The sequence below is a fragment of the Triticum dicoccoides genome, chromosome 1A (assembly GCF_002162155.2).
Source record: "Triticum dicoccoides isolate Atlit2015 ecotype Zavitan chromosome 1A, WEW_v2.0, whole genome shotgun sequence".
NCBI lineage: Eukaryota > Viridiplantae > Streptophyta > Magnoliopsida > Poales > Poaceae > Triticum > Triticum dicoccoides.
Window position 1 is genome coordinate 206,414,119 of NC_041380.1, and position 22,856 is coordinate 206,436,974.

General features: G+C 40.4%; 1 protein-coding gene across 2 annotated transcripts in view; it reads right to left on the bottom strand.

Moving 5' to 3' along the window:
- Positions 1–21,897: 21,897 nt before the first annotated feature.
- Positions 21,898–22,856, bottom strand: part of LOC119266781 (serine/threonine-protein kinase EDR1-like) — a 12,699-nt gene continuing 11,740 nt past the window's right edge. The window contains exons 12-13 of one of the 2 annotated variants that reach the window (XM_037548062.1): positions 22,580–22,756; positions 21,898–22,482 (exon numbers count right to left, since the gene is read on the bottom strand). In XM_037548062.1, coding sequence (XP_037403959.1) covers positions 22,353–22,482; positions 22,580–22,756 — 307 coding nt within the window. In that variant the 3' untranslated portion in view covers positions 21,898–22,352. Of the gene's footprint in view, positions 22,483–22,579; positions 22,765–22,856 lie in introns of those variants that run through there. The other variant, XM_037548070.1, reaches the window with a different exon arrangement.

Genomic DNA, 22,856 nt, shown 5'->3' on the forward strand with positions numbered 1-22,856 from the left:
CTGGATTGCTTCAAAGAGGTTGGACTGCTGCCGTTCGTCACTGACCAAGAGCATTGGAATGAAGAGTTGCTGCTCCAATTCTATGCCACACTTCACATACGCGGGTATAGCAGAGATCTGAAGACTTGGGTCCTGGAGTGGATGACAGGAAATGTTCATCATGAAGCCAAAGCCTTTGACATCATTGAGCTCACTAGTTTGCCCACTCCTGGCGATCTCTACGAGCATGGCTGTCAGCTTCATAGTGAAGCTATTGAGAGCATCTTTCAGAAGGCTGAACCTAATATGAGTCAGATGCTCAGTATGATGAAGCCATTGCCCCAAGATGCTGCTTATCCCATGGAGTTCTTTGTTGAAGACCTTGAGTATCTGCCAAGAACCATTTATCACATCATAAGGCGAACTCTCTGGCCAATCAAAGGACATTCTCCCCATGCCAAGCTGGAAGGTGCAATGAAGACTTTGGTCTTCTACATTCTTCATGGAAAATGCTTCAATACACAGGATTTCTTCATTCGCCAACTTGCTGCATCTGGCTCTAATCTGTTTGGTTTGAAGTTCTACGCCCCTTGGGTGATGCGGCTGATCAAACTTCACTCCGCTATCTCATATCAGCCTCGTCCCGCAACCATCGGATCTTTTTGCCTGATGTGGATATGTCTATTGAAGCAATCTATCCTGAGCCTGCCAAGGAACCTCTCCGTCTTCAGAATGCAGAGCATCAAAGTTTCACTCAGAATGTTGAAGGCGTGGAAGCCGTAACTCGTGTATATCCTTTGGCTGGCACTACACATGCACCACATCCTGCTCTCACTGAAGCCACTGACAGTACAACTGCTCCACGACCCAATAAGCGCACTCATGTTCTCAACAACCGAGAGCTTCTTGTGGCTCTTCATCAGAAACAGGATAGGCATCATGACTGGCTGAAGCGTCAGATGCAAAGCCTCTTGGTGGATGTTAATAGCATTCGTAATCTTGCCACCAAGAATGCTTTTGTTGCCCATGAAACCTCTCGCCGCACATGGAAAGGGCTAACGCTGATGTGTTCTGAAGATGATCTTCAAGAGGATGGCTTCACTGAGCGATTCAAGTTTGACTCCACACCTCCTCGAAGGGCAGTGCCGCGACGAACTCCATCCCTTGAAGACTCTGAGTTCTCTTCCTCTGCTGCAATTGTGAATGCCAGAGTGATCGAGGATGAAGACGATGCTACTTCACTGCCACCTCCTTCAGCACGCTTCGACTCTGCTCCAAGCTCTTCAGCACCGCCAAACACCACCAACGACCCTGCTGCTTCACCTACTCCTCATGGGAACGAGTAGATACTCTATGTCTTCAAACCTTTTTGGTCCTTACTGACAAAAGGGGGAGAAGCATATGAGGTTGATAGTCTTCAAGCGGGTCCATATGGGCGGGTGCTTTATATTTTGCTTCGTGCTTACAACTCTCGTTTTGCTACATTTGGTTCTTTGAGTTGTAACACTTAAACTCGATGGTCGTCTGCTACTTATCTGCCACCTTGTGTTGCGATCATAAATTCCGCATGTGCGACGATAAATTCCGCACTTAGATCATTCTGCAGACGTCCATTTTCCATTATGCATGTCATTATCTTCATATACTTTCACATGCATAGTGGATTGTCATCATAAGTTGAAGTGGATCTCCACAAGTACAACCTGCCATGTGCATTTGCATTCCAAAGGCAAATTACTTATATGCACATCTTCAGGGGGAGCCCTTGCAACTTATGAAGACAATTCCTTATCCTTTACAATTTCACAGATTATATTCCCCGTTGAAAACTTCAACTAGTTTGTCATCAATCACCAAAAAGGGGGAGATTGTAAGTGCATCTAGTGCCACCCCTAGTTGGTTTTGGAGTATTGACGACAAACCTAGTTGAGGGACTAATGTGTTTGTGAGAATTGCAGGATAACACAGGTAGAAGTCCCTCATTGATTCGGTTTTCCTACCAGAGATGACCCCTAAAAATGTATGAAGACATTGAAGTCAAAGGTGGTATATGAAGATATTCACATTGAAGACTATGACAAGAGAAGACACCACATGAAGCCTATGGAGCTCGAAGACTTAGATCTTTTGTAGTTCTCTTTCTTCTGTGTTGAGTCATAGAAACCACCGTACTGTTAAGTGGGGTCTAAGAGAACCAGTCAGAATGACTGAAGTGATGCTTAAACAAAACCTATGTCTTCGAGTGAAGACTTTGAGAGCGAATCTTGTCCAGAGTCGGGCAAGTCAGTTTTGCTTGAAGCCCAAGTAAAGTTGTCGTGTGAGTTTGAAATCTAACCGTTGGAACATGTGTCAGTTCCTTAGTGACCCAGGGTCATTTCGGACAATTCAGGTCGGGTTGCCAAGTGGCTATAAATAGACCACCCCCTACAACCACAAACGGTTGGCTACTCAGATTCAGAGTACGGCTTTTGTCGTTTGAGAGCAACCCACCTCGAAGCCTTTGAGAGAGAATTCCTTGCGAGGATAAAGCCCTAACCACCCAGAGCCAAAGAGAATTAGGCATCACTTAAGTCTTCTTGTCTGTGTGATCTGAAGACTTATTACACTTTAGGACTATGCATCCTCCAGCCGGTTAGGCATCGCGTTCTGAGCATCCAAGAGACATTATGGATTGCCGGTGAACAAAGTCTGTGAAGGTTTGGGAGTCTACCTTGAAGACTTGCCAGAGTGATTGGGCGAGGTCTGTGTGACCTTAGCTCAAGGGGAATACGGTGAGGACTGGGTGTCCTGAGCTGCGTGTTCAGGACTGGGTGTCCGGGACTGTGTGTCCTAAGGTTTAAATACCTAGCTGCCCTAACCAGACGTACAGTTGTCACAGCAACTGGAACTGGTCAAACAAATCAATGTCTTCAGCGAGTCATTGGTTTCATCTTCCCTTCCCTTTACTTACTGTTACTCCTTGTGAAGTCATTGTATGTTCGCACTATCTTTTGTCTTCACTGAGTGACTGCGTGTTCTGTGTGGCTTCACAATATCTTCCTACCTGATCCTTACTACATTGCTGCTATTAGTCATTGTGCTTTCACTCTATTGAATACTTGACTATGGCTTGCCTAGTGTAGTCTACCTTCCGCTGCAGGGTAATAGGTTTATTTCTATCATTTGTCTTCATAACTTCCACGTTTTGAAGACTTTCATAAAAATCGCCTATTCACCCCCCCCCCCTCTAGTCGATATAACGCACTTTCACCTATATTGTAACCAACCATCTGTAAACCCTAGGTACCCCCGGCGTCTATATAAGCCGTGGGGTTTAGTCCATAGAGGCATGTGCCTTCATATTCGCAAGGTTTAAGCTTAGACAAACTCATACGTTCTCGAAGTAGATCAATCTGTAATTTGTACCCCCGTCACAATCAATATATAAGTAGGACGTAGGGTTTTACCTCATCAAGAGGGCCCGAACCTGGGTAAAACATCATGTTCCTACTCTCCCTGTTACCATCAAGATTAGGACCCCCTACCTGAGATATGTCAGTTTTAGCACCAACACTTGGCACTCTAGAGCACGATCCTCTCATCATGTTTATCAATCGTAAAGATTCAACCAGATAAATAACAGCTAATCAATTTCAATAGGAAATATGGAACCATGGGCCATTATTCTACAACTATAATGCAAACAACACATGCACATTATTCATAATTAATTTGCACTAATGATTAACCTAATTTTAATATAAAGTGCGCTCTCACTCAAATCAATATATTTCATAATTGAAACTGAGTGATTCAAGATCCTGATCTTATTCGCGGCCATTGATGGTAGCATCACTGATGACATGAACTGCAATCGGTAGGCAAACTTGCCGATCATATCTCCATATGACTCTTGTTCATCTTTCTATGCTTTGTGCTTTGAGCTCAGAACGTTTTTGCCAGACCTTCAAGATAACTGAGTGTTTCTAGTGTGAGGTCTTACCTTCACCTGCCTTACACTTCACCTTTATTTGTACCCATGGTAGCATGACGCACTCTAAAAAGCTATGTGATCTAGATGGTTGCTACACTAGGAAGAGCATTAACTACTAGATATTTTCATGTGAGAGATCACCCTAATAATTGACTATTGCACAATCGAAGGGTGCAAACAACAAAGGGATGAACATCTTGGGATATTCATCATAGCATGATATGCTATAGCCCTGGCCGCCAGGAACATATCCATGGTCCTCCAAGGTCTTCATGAAAATTCTCCGAAAATGCTGCCGTGGAGACAATTTTGAACACTGTCGTCGTGGCAATGCTTTTGTTCTCGTGCGCCTGGTGAAGCTCCAGGATCCTACATGCTACTTTCATGGAATAAATAATGAGGTTGACATGCAGGTGATTAAAATGACAATCCCTTGGCTCCGGCCATCATGTTGTACTGTGGCGCGCAAGCCACTTAACATTACAGCATATAACCATCTCATACATAAACTCGTTATCATGATGAAGAGTATACCACATCACATACAACCTACAAAACCAAGTTAGACGTCCTCTAGTCAGTTTGAAAAAAAAATTACGTGGCTTCTAGGGTTTATGGATAACACTAGCTACCTGCGTCCACCATCAAGGCGAAAATTCGTGTTGCTAGATTAACTTTCGGGGTGTGTGAGGGACGAGACTAATTAAAAATCTCTAGCCACACACTAAACTTCATCAATACTCATGGCCCCCTAGAAGATCAAACATCTTCATCACCCTCTCGTTTTTGCGATAGTTCACTATTCTTGAGTCTTGACTATGATGAAGCCCAAAGAACTGTTAGCAGATCATCGATAGCCAGAGCCTATAGATTGTCGGAACTTTGTGCAAAGCTACATCATGCCGTCAATGAACTGAACCAAAGCAAAACTGAAGCGAAGCATAGCAAGAACATCAAACCCTCACATCCAAATGTGATCTAGATCGAAACCTACATCTACTCATAGAACCGCTCATGATGCCATTGTTAGGAAACGTAGTAGAAAACAAAAAAACTTGTTTTTGACCTATTAACCTAGAGCCCAGTGCCAGTTTCTGTTTTTTCCTTGTTTTTGAGTTTTACAGAAAAGGAATATCAACCAGAGTCCAAACGGAGTCCAAGCGGAATAAAACTTTGAGATGATTTTTCTTGGACTAGAAGACACATGTAGGACTTGGAGAGGACAGCAGAAGCTTCCCGAGGAGGCCACAAGCCTCCTAGGCACACCCCAGGGGGGTGCCCTGAGGGCTTGTGGGCCCCTCAGGGGTCCTCAAACCCTAATTCTTGCACTATAAATTCCCAAATATTCCCAAACCATCAGAGGCATCCACCAAAATACTTTTCCGCCGCCGCAAGCCTCTCTTCCCGTGAGATCCCATCTTGGGGCCTTTTTTGATACCCTACCGGAGGGGGCTACGATCACGGAGGGGATCTACATCAGCCTTGCTACCCTTCCGATGAAGCGTGAGTAGTTTACCATGGACCTAAGGGTCCATAGCTAGTAGCTAGATGTCTTCTTCTCTCTCTATGATCTTCAATACCATGTTCTCCTTGATGTTCTTCAAGTTCTATCGATGTAATATTCTTTTGCGGTGTGTTTCTCGAGATCTGATGAATTGTGGATTTATGATCAGATTATCTATGAATATTATTTGAGTCTTTTCTGAACTCTTTTATGCATGATCAAATATCTTTGTATTTCTCTTTGAATTATCGGTGTGGTTTGGCCAGCTAGATTGGTTTTTCGTGCAATGGGAGAGGTGCTTAGTTTTGGGTTCAATCTTGCGGTGTCCTCACCCAGTGACATAGTAGGGGTAGCGAGGCATGTATTGTATTGTTGCCATCAAGGGTAAAAGGATGGGGTTTTCATCATGTTGCTTGAGTTTATCCATCTACATCATGTCATCTATACCTACTAATAAAGAAAATAGGTATGCTTAGTCTGTCATACTATTTTATAGAAAGACCCCTGATGTTTCTGACATTAAACCCGCAGTACATATCAAATAGCTTTTTTAAAATACTCATATCTTCTAAACCGTAACTCCAAATTTAACATGTTATATATGAAATTTGATTACAAAACTATATAGAATCTATATATGATGTTATTTTACCTATTAACCATTTAAAAAATACTATCTAGAGTGCAATCTTAATCAACAATGTATTATCAGTCTTTTTTCATATTGGTACTGATCCAGATTGTGGAATTATGGATGAACATCTCAGCAAAATCAGGATTTGAGACAAAACTGAAGATCACTTGCCCCTTTCTTTGTACATATTAAATCTACATGCAAGCCATATTTAAATAGAAGACATGTGGAATGTTGAAATTGTGCTTTTCTAGGCAAAGACCAACTTTGTTTGGGACATAGCTACAAATACTCAGATTATAGACCATTTTTTTGTAAATTAAGAGCGGGTGGCCCTTTTGCTAGTCTTACTTAAGGCGTTACTCCATTCTTATGAACTTACTACTCTAGATGCATGCTGGATAGCGGTCGATGTGTGGAGTAATAGTTTTAGATGCAGAATCGTTTCGGTCTACTTGACACGGGCGTGATGCCTATATTCATGATCATTGCCTTGGATATCGTCATACCTTTGCGCTTTTCTATCAATTGCTCTATAGTAAGTTGTTCACCCATCGTATGTTTTCTTTCAAGAGAGAAGCCTCTAGTGAAACCTATGGCCCCCGGGTCTATTTTCCGTCATATATTTTCAGATCTATAAACCAAAAAACCCAAAAATACCTTGCTGCAATTTATTTAAATTTACTTTAGTTTGCCTTACTATTATTCTTTTATACCTATCTCTATTATATTTCACTCTTTTTCATGACCATGAAGGGGTTGACAACCCCTTCTTCGTGTTGTGTGCAAGTGTTTGTTAGTTTGTGCAGGTGCATAGATTGGAGACTTGCTTGTGCCTCCTACTGGATTGATATCTTGGTTCTTAACTTAGGGAAATACTTATCTCTACTTTGTTGCATCACCTTTTCCTCTTCAAGGGAAAAATCAACGCAAGCTCAAGAAATAGCAGGAAGAATTTCTGGCGACGTTGCCGGGGAGGTTCTACATCAAGCCTACCAAGTACCCATCATAAACTCTCATCTCTTGCACTTACATTATTTGCCATTTGCCTCTCGTTTTCCTCTCCCCCACTTCTAAAACATTTTCAGAAAAACACAAAAATATTTGCCTTTTTCTTCGCCCTTCTTTCGTCTTTTCATTTGCTTTTTGTTTGCTTGTGTGCTAGATTGCTTGCTTGCCTTCATGGCTCGGCCTAAGAGCCTTGATTTTTACTATAGAAAGTTGGAAGAGATTGTAAACAATGCTAAAAGCTTCATGTCTGTACAATTTGAGCATAATAGTTTCTTTAGGAACAAACTTAAAGAACAAAAAACTATGATGGAATATATTAATAAAGAGCTCGATGATGTTACTAAGGAAATATATGGCCTTAAATCTCAATTTTCTCATGTTGAAAATTTAGTAGGCCAAATTTCCGATAAGCAAACCACTTTGGTAAATTAGATGGCCAATGAGCCGGAGTACCTCGAAAATAATGATGAAGATCTTAAAGTAATTGATGTGACTCCTATTGAATCTTTGTTTTCTAATATAAATCTTGATAAATATGGCAATGGAGATGAGTCAACTTTAACTAGAAGGCGTCCCAATCATTTGGAGTTTAAAGATCTTAATGAAAAAATCTATAAAAGTGGGATTGGAGAGGTCAGAACTTTATGTAGCGATGAACCCAGTCTTTTGGATTTCAAGAATTTTAATTATGATAATTGTTCTTTGATAGATTGTATTTCCTTTTTGCAATCCATGTTGAATCCACCGCATGCTTATAATTAAAACAAAGCTTTAATAAACATATTGTTGATGCTATGATGAAATCTTTTGAAGAAAAACTTGAGTTGGGAGTTTCTATCCCTAGAAAGATTTATGATGAGTGGGAACCTACAATTAAGATTAAAATTAAAGATTATGAGTGTAATGCTTTGTGTGATTTGGTGCTAGTGTTTCCATGATTCCAAAAACTTTATGTGATGTGCTAGGTTTCCATAAACCTGATGATCATTCCTTGAATTTGCATCTAGCGATTATACTGTTAAGAAACCTATGGGAAGGATTGATGATGTTCTTATTGTTGCAAATAGGAATTATGTGCCTGTAGATTTTATATTGCTTGATATAGATTGCAATCCTACATGTCCTATTATTCTTGTTAGATCTTTCCTTAGAACGATTGGTGTGATTCTTGATATGAAAGAAGGAAACATTAGATTTCAAATTCTGTTAAGGGAGGGTACGGAACACTTTCCAAGAAATAAAATTAAGTTGTCATATGAATCTATTATGAGGGTTGCTTATGAATTTAATACCAAAGATGACAATACCTAGATCTATGTTTTATGCCTAGCTAGGGGCGTTAAACAATAGCACTTGTTGGGAGGCAACCCAATTTTATTTTGTGTTTTTGTTTTTGGTTCTGTTTTTCAATAAATACACATTATTACTTATGTAGTAATTGTGGTTTAGTGTTTTAGTTAGTGTTTGAGCCAAGTAAGACCTTTGGGATGGTTTATGGTGATAGTTGATTTGATCTTGCTGGAAAATAGAAACTTTTACGCTCATTGAAAGAATTTTCAAAAATCACAGAAGCATGATTTTGATCTGAACATTTTACACAAGATTTATATACAAATTTCCCAGATTTTCCTATTTTTTCAGAATTTCTGGAGTTACATAAGTGTAGGAAGTTTTCAGATTGCTACAGACTATTCTGTTTTTGACAGATTCTGTTTTCTATGTGTTGTTTGCTTAATTTGATGAATATATGGGTAGTATCGGGGGTATGAACCATGGAGAAGTTCGAATAGATATTACACCAATATGAATTTAGAATGAGTTCACAACAGTACCTAAAGTGGTGATTTATTTTATTATACTAATGGATCTCACGAGTTTTCTGTTGAGTTTTGTGTTGTGAAGTTTTCAAGTTTTGGGTAAAGGTTTGATGGACTATGGAATAAGGAGTGGCAAGAGCCTGAGAGTTGGGGATTCCCAAGGCACCCCAAGGTAATATTCAAGAACAACCAAGCATCTAAGCTTAGGGTTGCCCTGGATGGCATCCCCTCTTTCGTCTTTGTTCCATCGGTAAATTTGCTTGAGGCTATATTTTTATTCACCACATGATATGTGTTTTGCTTGGAGCGTCTTGTATGATATGACTCTTTTCTTTTTAGTTTGCCACAGTCATCCTTGATGTACACACCTTTTGAGAGGGACGCGCATTAATCGTGAATTTATTAGAATATTCTATGTGCTTCATTTATATGTTTTGAGCTAGGCAGTTTGCTCTAGTGCTTCACTTATATCTTTTTAGAGCACGGCGGTGGATTTATTTTATAGAAATTGTTGAACTCTCATGCTTCACTTATATTATTTTGAGAGTCTTTAAACATCATGGTAATTTGCTTAGGTTATGAATTTAATCCTAATATGATGGGCATCCAAGAGGGATATAGTAAAAAACTTTCATATAAAGAGCATTGAATACTTTGAGAAGTTTGATTCCTTGCATATTGTTTTGAGACATAAAGATGGTGATATTAGAGTCATGCTAGTGAGTAATTGTGTATTGGTAGAAATACTTGTGTTAAAGTTTCTGATTCACATAGCATGCACGTACGGTGAACCATTATGTGATGAAGTCGGAGCATGATTTATTTTTTGATTGTCATCCTTTGTGTGGAGGTCGGGAGCGCGCGATGGTTAACTCCTACAACCTCTCCCCTAGGAGCTTGCGTGTAGTACTTTGTTTCGATGACTAATATTTTTTTGCAATAAGTATGTGAGTTCTTTATGACTAATCTTGAGTCCATGGATTATACGCACTCTCACCCTTCCACCATTGCTAGCCTCTCTAGTACCGCGCAACTTTCGCGGGTGCATTAAACCCATCATATACCCTTCCTCAAAACAGCCACCATACCTACCTATTATGGCATTTCATAACCATTCCGAGATATATTGCCATGCAACTTCCACCGTTCTGTTTATTATGACATGCACCATCATTGTCATATTGCTTTGCATGATCGTAAGATAGCTGGCATGATGTTTTCATGGCTTGTCCATTTTTTGATGTCATTTGCTACGTTAGATCATTGCACATCCCAGTACACCACTGGAGGCATTCATATAGAGTCATATTTTGTTCTAGTATCGAGTTGTAATTCTTGAGTTGTAAGCAAATAAAAGTGTGATGATCATCATTATTAGAGCATTGTCCCATGTGAGGAAAGGATGATGGAAGCTATGATTCCCTCAGAAGTTGGGTTGAGTCTCCGTACTTTATAAAAAATAAAAGAGGCCAAAGGATCCAAAATAAAAGAAAAGAGGCCAAAGAAGCCCAAATGAGAAAAGAGAGAAGGGACAATGTTACTATCCTTTTTCCACACTTGTGCTTCAAAGTAACACCATGTTCTTCATGATAGAGAGTCTCCTATTTTGTCACTTTAATGTACTAGTGGGAAATTTTCATTATAGAACTTGGCTTGTATATTCCAATGACGGGCTTCCTCAAATTGCCCTAGGTCTTCGTGAGCAAGAGAGTTGGATGCACACCCACTTAGTTTCTTTGTTAGCTTTCATACACTTATAGCTCTAGTGCATCCGTTGCATGGAAATCCCTACTCACTCACACTGATATCTATTGATGGGCATCTCCATAGCCCGTTAATATGCCTAGTTGACGTGAGACTTTCTCCTTCTTTTTTGTCTTCTCCACAACCACCATATTCTATTCCACCTGTAGTGCTATATCCATGGCTCACGCTCATGTATTGCATGAAAGTTGAAAAAGTTTGAGAATACTAAAGTGTGAAACAATTGCTTGACTAATACTGGGGTTGTGCATGATGAAATACTTTGTGTGATGAAGATGGAGTATAGCCAGACTATATGATTTTTTAGGGATAACTTTCTTTGGCCATGTTATTTTGAGAAGACATGATTGCTTTATTAGTATGCTTGAAGTATTATTGTTTTTATGTCAATATTAAACTTTTGTTTTGAATCTTATGGATCTGAATATTCATGCCACGGTAAAGAAGATTACATGGATAAATATGTTAGGTAGCATTCCACATCAAAAATTCTGTTTTTATCATTTACCTACTCGAGGATGAGCAGGAATTAAGCTTGGGGATGCTTGATACGTCTCCAATGTATATATAATTTTTGATTGTTCCGTGCTATTATATTATCTTTTTGGATGTTTTATATGCATTAATATGTTATTTTATATTATTTTTGGGACTAACCTATTAACCTAGAACCTAGTGCATGTTTCTGTTTTTCCTTGTTTTTGAGTTTTACAGAGAAGGAATATCAAACGAGTCAAAACGGAATAAACTTTCACGATGATTTTTCATGGACCAGAAGAAACCCGTACGACTTGGAGAGGGGGGCAGAAGCTTCTCAAGGAGGCCACAAGCCTCCTAGGCATGCCCTAGGGGGCGCCCTAAGGGCTTGTGGGGCCCTCAGGAGTCCTCCAACCCTAATTCTTGCACTATAAATTCTCAAATATTCCCAAACCATCAGAGGCATCCACCAAAATAATTTTCCGTCATCGCAAGCTTCTGTTCCCGTGAGATCCCATCTTGGGGCCATTTTCGGCACCCTGGCGGAGGGGAATTCAATCACGAAGGGCATCTACATCAACCTTGCTGCCCTTTTGATGAAGCGTGAGTAGTTTATCATGGACCTAACGGTCCAGCGCTAGTAGCTAGATGGCTTCTTCTCTCTCTATGATCTTCAATACCATGTTCTCCTTGATGTTCTTGGAGTTCTATCTAATGTAATATTCTTTTGCGGTGTGTTTGTCGAGATCCGATGAATTGTGGATTTATGATCAGATTATCTATGAATATTATTTGAGTCTTTTCTGAACTCTTTTATGCATGATCAAATATCTTTGTATTTCTCTTTTAATTATTGGTTTAGTTTGGCCAACTAGATTGGTTTTTCTTACAACGGGAGAGGTGCTTAGTTTTGGGTTCAATCTTTCGGTGTCCTCACCCAATGACATAGTAGGGGTAGCGAGGCACGTATTGTATTGTTGCCATCAAGGGTAAAAAATGGGGTTTTCATCATATTGCTTGAGTTTATCCCTCTACATCATGTCATCTTACTTAAGGCATTACTCCATTCTTATGAACTTAATACTCTAGATGCATGCTGGATAGCGGTCGATGTGTGGAGTAACAGTAGTAGATGCAGAATCGTTTTGGTCTACTTGACATGGACGTGATGCCTATATTCATGATCATTGCCTTGGATATCGTCATAACTTTATGCTTTTCTATCAATTGCTCGACAGTAATTTGTTCACCTACCGTATGTTTTCTTTCAAGAGAGAAGCCTCTAGTGAAACCTATGGCCCCCAGGTCTATTTTCCATTATATATTTTCAGGTCTATAAACCAAAGAACCCAAAAATACCTTGGTGCAATTTATTTAGATTTACTTTAGTTTGCTTTTTTATTATTCTTTTATACCTATCTCTATTAGATTTCACTCTTGTTCGTGACCGTGAAGGGATTGACAACCCCTTCTTCACGTTGTGTGCAAGTGTTTGTTAGTTTGTGCAGGTTCATAGATTGGAGACTTGCTTGTGCCTCCTACTGGATTGATACCTTGATTCTTAACTGAGGGAAATACGTATCTCTACTTTGCTGCATCACCCTTTCCTCTTGAAGGGAAAATCAACGCAAGCTCAAGAAGTAGCAATTGTTACCAACTCTGAGTTGCAGTGGAAGAAGACGATTCGGTGTAGATCATACTTGGAGTCCCTCGAACCATAAATGAGTGATCCCTCAAAAGGAAGACCGAAAGCATGGCCTCTCTACGGGTTGCAAGCGTATGGTCTTCACGATCCTGTAGTGCTTCACCGTCCAGAGTTAATCATTGCCATAGAATTAGAGGGAGGAGAATAGAACCACATTGGGCTTCTAATTATGAGGATTAGAGGATCTAGGTATAGCTCTAGTTTATATCAACTAGGATCAACTAGAACCGGAACTAGAGAACCAGGTGAGGCTCCAAAACTTGTGTGTCTCAATGGACAAAATCCTATAGTATATATAGTTGTAGGGGAGAGGGGAGGGGCGCCACAAGGGGGAGGAGGCCTCCCTCCTTGCGTCGACCCTAGGGGGAGGAGGAATCCTTCCCCCAACTCCAATTCGGCCTTCCAAGTGGGAAAGGGGGTGCCTCCCCCTATTAGGCCCTTGTGGCCCAATTCTCCTTCCACCACTTGGCCTTTTAAGCCCCGTTGATATTTAATTAAATAAAAAGGCTCCTAACTATTAGTAGAGATTTTATTATTAATTTAACATCTCTAAAAACATTCTCCACCTATATATTATTTATCGGTAATACCCGGTATTGCCCGATAAACTCTGAAACCCTTCCGGTGACCCCGAAACGCTTCCGGTTCTTCTCAAAACTATTTCAGATATTAGTGAAACTATTTCAGAAATATTTCTGATTACTCCTGTCCTGTAGGATTGGTAAAACATGGACATGAACAAAACCCCTTTTGTTCAATGACCGATAGCGGAACCGTGGACATCCATATTGATCCCTCTGAGTACATGAATGACATCCGAGTGAACCTTTTGTTATCATGTGCTATTCCCTTTGCTTCGCGGTACTTTACAAAAACTGAGGTGAGATATATCGGTATCCTCTTGAGTCATGCACATGCTCCGTATACCGTTTTCCTCGTTGCCGGTTTTGTTCTTATTTCTCGTTGACATGTGTCGGCATCCCGTGACATAGTCACATATATCTGGCTAGACGATGACGGATGCCATCACACCGAGAGGGACCTAAGAATATCTCTCCATCGTCGTAGGAGCAAATTCCACTCTCGAGCTATCTAGTCCCTTGTCCAACTTTCTAATGAACCTGTAAGTTGTCGTTATGATCACCATATTACAGATGGCGTTTGAGAAACCCGTGAGTCCATCATACAGTAAGAAGTGACTACGATACTCTGATGGTCCAAGGAACTAAATCACACATTAACACTCCATGTTATTACAATTGACTTCTGATGATATTATCTCAAAGTATAACAAACAAGCTTGGGTCAATTCAATATGATTGTTCTTCCAACGCCATACTCTCAATGTTTTTTTAGGTCTATCGTTACAATTGAGCTAGTCTTAGAGGTGAGACTAGGAACCTAATTTTACCGTTTATCAATCCACATGTGCATATGAGTTTTCCACTGAATCGCATATTCTAGGATCATAGCAGTTATAGTATAGAATATAAACCCTCGATTATGAACATGGAAATATAATAACACAATATTATTGCTTCTAGGGCATATTTCCAACAATCACCTACAATTTTCTTGCATGTCAAACTTTCCAAATAGGAATGCATGATTAGGGAAATATTTATTGTATGTTGTAGACAGGATACCTAGTAGCAAAGTTATAGGTTCATTACCTTGTTCTTGCAACCATAACTAGGAAATCCTTAGCTTGCTACAATGTAACGGGGTGGGAACTACACTAGTTTATAGGTTACTATATTTGGATGGATACTTAATGAGAACTTAATTAATGAACCATCTTGGGGGATTGGCATTGATTGGATCATCGAGTGTGAAATTGGTGGGGGTTGTCGCCCAGGTATCAATGGGATTGTATGAGTTCCAAATTGAGTAGCATCCCTATGTAATCGTGAGTGAATATGGGATATGTCTTGACCAATTAATTTGTGGGAACCTGGCCTGGTGGACCAGCAAATGTAGTCAGATTGTCGGTTGGACTGGGTTCACCTGGTGGCATCGGCTACTACTTCCCAAAAGTCTCGTCCTGGTCTACCTGGCTACTCTATAGATGAGCTTAGTAGCAGAAGCATGTGACTAGATCTCACGAGTAAAGTACACAAACCTCTGCAAAGTGTATAAAATTGATCATGATTAGTCGTGTCCTTGGTTATGGACAACTTTGAGCAACTTGGTCGATAACTATCACCTTGATCTCATCACCTATTCTTAAATTTGAAACTTGATGGGTTGAACATGTGATAGGACTACCAGAGAGTGTACCTCTGTGTCCAAGGCTATGACTGAGGTGTGCTGGAAGTGTCTCGGTATGCTATGGATAGCTAGGGTTTACTAGTGTGTCATATGTATAGAGTAGATCCCCCTATATACAAAGATAGGAGAAAACTATTATTGCTTTCTACAAAAAAAAGCCTTAACCTCCACTTACCAAAACTACTAGGGTCAGAGTGCCATGATTTCAGATATGAACACTTTATGTTTTCATGAATGTGTGTGTGTGTGATTTGGATGTTTATCTGCAAGTTATATGCACCTGCTATAGTTCTGAACCCTAGACGTTGAATTGACAACTATCATGGTATCGACGGGGATGACTATGATTTCAGGATTACATGTACTCATTGTTTGTTAATGATTTTCTCCAGTACTTTGTAAAAGGAGTACCTTAGTTACCCATAATTTCCATTAGGATCCCATTGAAACAGCTGGTAGGACAAAAGATGTTATGCAAATTCTTACTACAAGTACATATTGAATACATGCCAACACATGATTGATGAATTGGGACTAGTTTGTTATCACCTTGAGTTACGGCTATTACAACATGATGTCACCCATGCCTACACTTCCCGTACTTATTGTTTTCTTTAAGTCACTTTTGTTCTTGGCAACTGCTGAGAATTGTTGATTACGTTAGTACTTTGCAATCACCGCTCCATTCACTTCATTGCTTTTCCTACTAATAAATGTTGCCAAGGAAGTATTTGTTTCCATGTGTGATCGAATTGACAACTAAAATGCTAAGGCTTATAAATATTCTTTTCCCCATCTGTCGAACCAATAAATTTGGGTTGTAATACTTCCCTTGAAGACTGTTGATCCCCTACACTTGTGAGATATCAAGACTATTTTGTAGCATCGTTACCAGGGAGTATAGCTCTGTTTATATAAGTTCACTTGGAGAGTTATTTGTTGTTGAATTTGTTATCCATCACAGGGGGACAACCGGATCTCAAACCAACAATCCTCCCATCTACTACAAGAAAAGGTATTGCTCTGTGTACTCAAGTTGCTTATGATTCACATGTTATTGCGACATCTCCACCACCACATCCATGTACTTCACACTACTATGTCACATATAATTGATACTGCTTGTGCTTCTAGTGAAAACTATGATGATACACCTGATGCTTCTAGTTTGTTTGATACTTTTGTTCCAGTTGGAGATCTTTTAGATGCTCATATTGCTAAAGCTAAAGAGAAGGAAATGCTAAAAATCTTGAAACACCGTCTGTTAGACCTACTAAAAGATACCTTCCCGATTTACCTACTACACTTGTATAGCTTATAATGATGAAGGTGGAATCAAATGCCTTATTGAAATATTTAAGAACAAGGAACTAAAAGATAATTTTTGTCTCGGTCCTAAGTTTGGTCTTCTCCTATATACATACAGGATGATGCTTATGAATTCTCTGTTGATCCTACAATAATTACTTTGGTTGAATTTGATTCTTTCCATGGCTATGAAAATGAAAAAGCACTTGATCACTTTAATAAGGTTGATACTATTACTGATCTTTTTGTTAAGAAATATATGAACAGGAAATATTTAATGACTAAGTTTTCCCCTTTTTAATTGAAATATAATGGTAAGGAGTGGTATGATAGTTTAAAACCTGAGAGTTTCACTACTCCGCAAGATTTCTTTACTACTTTCGTAGATAAATAGTATCCTTTATATATGAGATTGGCAACTTTTAAGGCTATTCATAATTTCACTCAACTTGAGGAAGAGACCCTCAAGCTTGGGGGAGCTTTTTGTATACTTGTAAGCAATGTTCCCAACCATCCTCTTAAGGAAAATGAATTACTTGATATATTTTATGATGGACTAACCTCTGAGTCTAGGACATACCTAGATAGTTGTGCAGGGAGTGTTTTCAGGCGAAAGGCTTTAAAAGAAGCCATGGAATTATTGGAAATATAACAAACAATAATAGTGATTGGATTATCTCTGAACCTGAACCTGAATATTCACCTCTTCAAAAGAAGAAAGGTCTGCTTTTCTTATGTCGAGAAGATATGAAAGAAGCAAAGAAGTGCACTAGGGAAAAAAGTATCAAGGCTAAAGAAGTTAAAATTTTACCTCCTATTGAAAAATTATATGAGCCTATTACTCATTGTCCTATGGTTGATGTACATTTTCTATATAAATTTGATGAAGGTGATATTATTTATCCTAAACCTCCTGATTTATGCTTGATGAAACTGATAACTTTGTGATTAAACAACATCAATCTAATATGGACATGCAAATGCAATTGAATGATAATTTTATGGTTGTTAAATATTTACAAGATCTTGAAAGAACCTCTCAGGATGTTAATGGTATTATTAAACATTGTGATATGATACAAGTTCAACTTAAACAAGTGATGAGTGATCAACAAGATTTATTGTGTGATATGGCAAGATCTGTTAGAAAGTCTGAAGCCTATGTTTGTACTAGAGGAGGTTCTTTTACTCAAGAACCCTTGTATCCTAAAGGAGATCCTAAAAGAGTAGAATTTTTTTTCTCAAAATACCGATAACAATGTTCCTTGCATGCGCTTAGATGCAGTGGCACCGCCTACTCTCCTTCCAACCATCTCGGGTGCTACTACCTTCGTTGATGATGAAACACAACATTTTTATGTTGCTACGAGTATTGCATAGGTGCTCACCAGTGCTACACTTACCAACACCAATGCCTAACATGCACATGGGGATCTGTGCAGTAGTGCCTTTTCGTGGGCCCAAATGGAGACCGAGCTCCATGGAGGGCTTAATTTGAAAAGTTTAAAATTGAAAAAATTTAGTTTCAAAAAATGATGAGGACATGAATAACTTGGATACGACCAAAAATATTGCATACATGCATATTTGTCAGGTGATTTCTAGTGCAAACTATTCAATAATCTATTTATGTTATCCAGAACAAAAATACTTCACACACTTTTGTGTTCTGTCTAATTGCAGGTATATGGGCATTTGTACAATCCACATATGAAGATAAGGGAGAAAGAGATGTTTACTTGTTGTTCAAAAAGTTCTCTCACGTCACTTTTGGCCCAAGAGAAGATAGAGTCCAAGTCCCTCACGTTCTGCATTCAGATTCGGACTACACAGACATACCTGACTCAAAACGCCAACAACTTTTTCATACGAACTCCGAATTGGGTGATTCTTTTTTTGTTGGAAACTAGATTTCGTGTTGTTTCCAATCCAATTGGATTCACCTTCAAATTCATCCGGAGCATTGAGATATCGACGAAACAATCTGACATTGCAGCAGAATCCGAGTCAAATAACAAGTCCAAAGGTGTTGCATCACCTCCACTTGGGCCCATGAGCCTTGTACGACCTAGGGTTAGTTTTAGGCTGCCTTGGGACATCCTTCCACCTCCTTGGCCGCCACCCCTTGCTCCTATATAAGTAGATCCATCTAGTAGCTTTTTCCTTGGGATTTGTTTAGTTAAAAGTTAGCCATTGCAACTTCGTGTACTTCGTTTGTGTCCAACGACCAGACCAAGACCGCTTACGGATCCCCACCATTGTCACTACTTCATATATATCCGCAATATTCAGATTGCATTATCATATTCTTGCTTGTTCTTTGATTGCGTGCAGGAACAGACCTTCGTGGTCAGGCTGATCATGCTTCCCGCATCGTCAGTAACCTCAGGAGATTGGTTTAGCGATTGCTAAGGCGCAATGTCGTGCACGTTTGTAGTCGGATTGTCAAAGTCGTCTCCATCAAATCGATAGTTATCATCTCATCGAAAGATCGGGACACCCTCGCATCTATCAAAAAATTATGAAAATAAATACACATACCTAGATGCATAATGTACATGTGTACAAATTTTCATCCTGAATGAGATACGCTAAAATGAGAACAAAAAGAAAGACATCTCAGGCCTTTTAGCATGTGTATTGTTGATCCTCAAAGTCCATGACTTTTTTTTGCAGCTCGCAATTTAAGGTATTTCATCCTGAATTGTTTCACACACACATTACATCCTTGCATACATGTGTACTTCTTTTCAGCATTTTCTGAAAATAAACTCTTTGAATTTTGAATTTTTCAAAATAAAGGCCTTCATGATGCTTAGTATTCTTAGGATGCGTTTGGTTGAAGGTGTGGTATGAATGGGTTGGGACCGTTTAATTTTTTTGGATTGAACCATGCAATTCATGTGTTTGGCTCAATATAAGAGATGAGCTAATTATTTAGGATGGGACCACAAATCATGCTCACATGGTCATGCATGCAAAGGGTGGCCATTTTATTCGACCAATTTGGTTGGGTGAAACGGTTCAGCATCTTCGAAGCATATTCTCTTTTTTTGACTCGAACCATTCAAGTGATTTGTAACCAAACACATTTATTTTTTAGACAATCCCAACCCACCCGTGGCCACCCTTGCAACCAAACGCATCCAATGTCCTACTCGTATTTGTGTGTTTACTTTCTATCCACAATACTATAGTGCGGACCCGGCAACCACTCCACTGTCTCACATTTTCTATATTCAACCATTTGCTGATTTGCAACAGTTACCCACCCTAGGGTTAGGGTTCCATAAACCTAATCACATTTACTGAACTTATTGCAGGTACATTTGAATCATACGGTTTGATATCCCTTGGGAGACAGACAGTGGCAGTTTATTCTCTTCATTAGTGAGATGATTCCTAATTCTAGTGATGTGGAGCATCCTATGGTCATCCCCATGGACCTACCATCGTCTCATCAAGTGCCAAGAGGACCAATGACACGAGCACGAGCTAGAGATCTCAAGACCGAGGTGACATCTCTCCTTAGTGATATACCATATGATCCACTTGAGACATGCCTACTACCTAAGTCCGGGATGTTGTGCATGATCAGGTATCAAGAAGGCCCTCTCGAAGATGCGCGTGAAGACGAACAAGTCCCAAAGTACAAGGATGAGGAGGAACGACGGAAGGAACCGGAGAAGTTCCCAGGACCCGAACATCCGGCCCTTGGAAGTGTCACCAGCAGCCGCCCAGCCGTCGAGCTACAGGGCCCGGACATCCGGCCCGACTCTAGCCCAGACATCCGGCCCCCGCCCGAAATCCGACGCCCATCACAAAACACCACTGAAGCCGGACCCCGTCAGCCCGGACATCCGGTAAAAGGCCTCGACATCCGGCTCTTCGTGAGCCGCCGGACATCCGGCCCCTGGCCTGGAAATCCGGACCACGCCTATCCAGAGAGCACCAAGACCGGACCCCGCCAGCCCGGACATCCGGCTCCTCGCGAAGGCCTAGACATCCGGCCCGATGCCCGGACATCCGGCCTCCCCTGTCTGCGCAAAGTGTACCCCTTCGCCCCCCTAGACTATATATACTACCCCTCCTCCACTTTTCTAGGGTTAGCAAAGGATTAGCTCATTTGAGAGACAGAGCTTTGCTCATCCACTTGATACATTCTCCATCGGAGTTCACGACCTCTATGGAGAAGATCCCCCAAGTGGATTCAAGACCCCTAACTGAAAGACCCCTCAAGACCTCCTCACGAAGAAGAACTACCGCCTCTTGTATCGTCCTTTGTTGCGTTTGGATCTTGTATCACTCTTTATGTTCATGGATCTAGCACATGTGTGATCGTTCCTCATTGGTTTGAGTGTTTCCTCTCGTTTCCCCCGCGTTTCCCCTTGTGTTCTTTGTAGGATCCGCTCCAATCATGAAAGATCGGCCCTAGGGTTTCCACCCTACATCATCTTGGTATCAGAGCCAGCTTGGTCATGATCATCTTGGTATCATGAGCCTTGGTTGATCATGAATTTGGAGCCCCTACCCTTGTTTTCTAGCCTTGTTTTGTTGATTTTTGCCCCAATTTTGAAAATCCCCACAAAAATAGCCCTCCCAAAATTTTTGTGATTTGTTGGTATGATGAAGTTTTGTTGGATTTGATTGGTGGATTTGATGTGTTACTCGTAGATCTAGCTTCCCCTAAATTTTCTCCCAAATCCATCCATGCAATCTCTCGATTTTTGCCCCGAAATTTTCTCTTTCCACGAGATCCACCGAGTTCGTCCACGGAGCCAGGACCAGGACATCCGGCCCGCTAGCCTGCACATCCGCCCCTGGCAGCAACAGCCCCATCCATCGCTCCGTTTCCCACCTAACTCTCGCAAATTTTTGACCGGGCATACCACCATCACTTCCGCATACCACCACCGCTTACCCGCTACCAACTCTTGACAATTTTGACACGCTTTGTTTTGAGAATTTGAGTTGCAGTTCTTGTTTCCTAACGCGTTTCGGCAACTTAGGGACGGTTTGACATCGACACCATCACCACTCATCTTCGCCACGGACTCGCCATCGACAACGACCACTACATCATTTTGACACCCTCAACCGTAAGCAAGGACGGTAAACTCGACAACACCTTTGTGTACTTCCTTTTCATTGCATTGATAACCACCATAGACCATTTTGCGTACCTATCCTATCAAGACTTGTGCACATTAGTGATCATCATCTCGTTGCATAATAGGTACTGTTACGTAATACCTTAAAATATTACTGTTCAGAACTGTGGGAAAATGTTGTACACTAAAACTATCTAAATTCTTGCGATGCAATTACCCTTGAATAGCATTGAAAAATATGCAAAACATGTGAATTTCAGGAATTATCAAACATAAACAGCTGCTTGAAACAAATTTTAACAGCTGCTTGAAACAAATTTTAACTAAATGCACAGCCTCAACGAATCAAATTGAGTATTTTTATTTTCAACTACTACTACTTGGTATCTTTCCAACCAAAACACAAACTGAAGTGACCTTTATTTCAGTATGGCAGAAAGTAATCAACCACGCAATGCACACTGCTCCAGATTGCCAGCTTATTTGTGATGCAACTAACTCGTCCCACAGTTACACATTTCCCTCTCCCTGTCACTCCACAATCCACAGTTCCACCTAAATGTAGAACGGTATAATTTTCTCCTCTTGCCGTTTCATCTTATCCGCCTATATGTACTGTACATACCCCGCAGCAGAGCTTTTGCTTGCAACAGCGGGGTGAATGCTATCTAGACTGGGACTGGGGCTCTCAATCAAGCCATGCATTTGCAGACTACTGGACCCGAATATGGTGACAAAATCATAATTACTGCTTATTCACACTTGGTGGGTGACAACCCCGGGGTAGAGATGTGCGGTTCACCGATATAAAGATATTTCATAGGGTACATGGTTGCTCGCTGTCTCCTGATGTGAAGGGATTACAAGCCTTTGCAATGTCTTCAGGTAGCTAGTTAATTGGATGAAAGAAGGACGCAAGTTTGGATCCCTGGCAAATGAAAATGATGGTAGAAAAACACGTGTAAGTTTGCATGTAAAGATTTTTCTTTAAAGAGAAGAACTTAGCTTATACTGAGAAAACTTACTTCTGCCAGCAATCACGTATAATTGATGCAACTATAGGATCTACTTCTTTTGGAATGTCAAGCCGTCGGTCCTGGAAGCCAACTGCGCCCACAACTTGCATTTGGTTCATCCCATGCCATGGCTTTCTTAGTGTTGCTAGCTCCCACAGGATAACACCAAAGCTGTAAATATCACACCTGGAAAACTTTCAAGAATGAGTGTAGTTGTAAATGTGATGTTTGCAGTGCGCAAAGAGAAATAATATACAGGTCCTTCACATTTGATCGGCCACACATA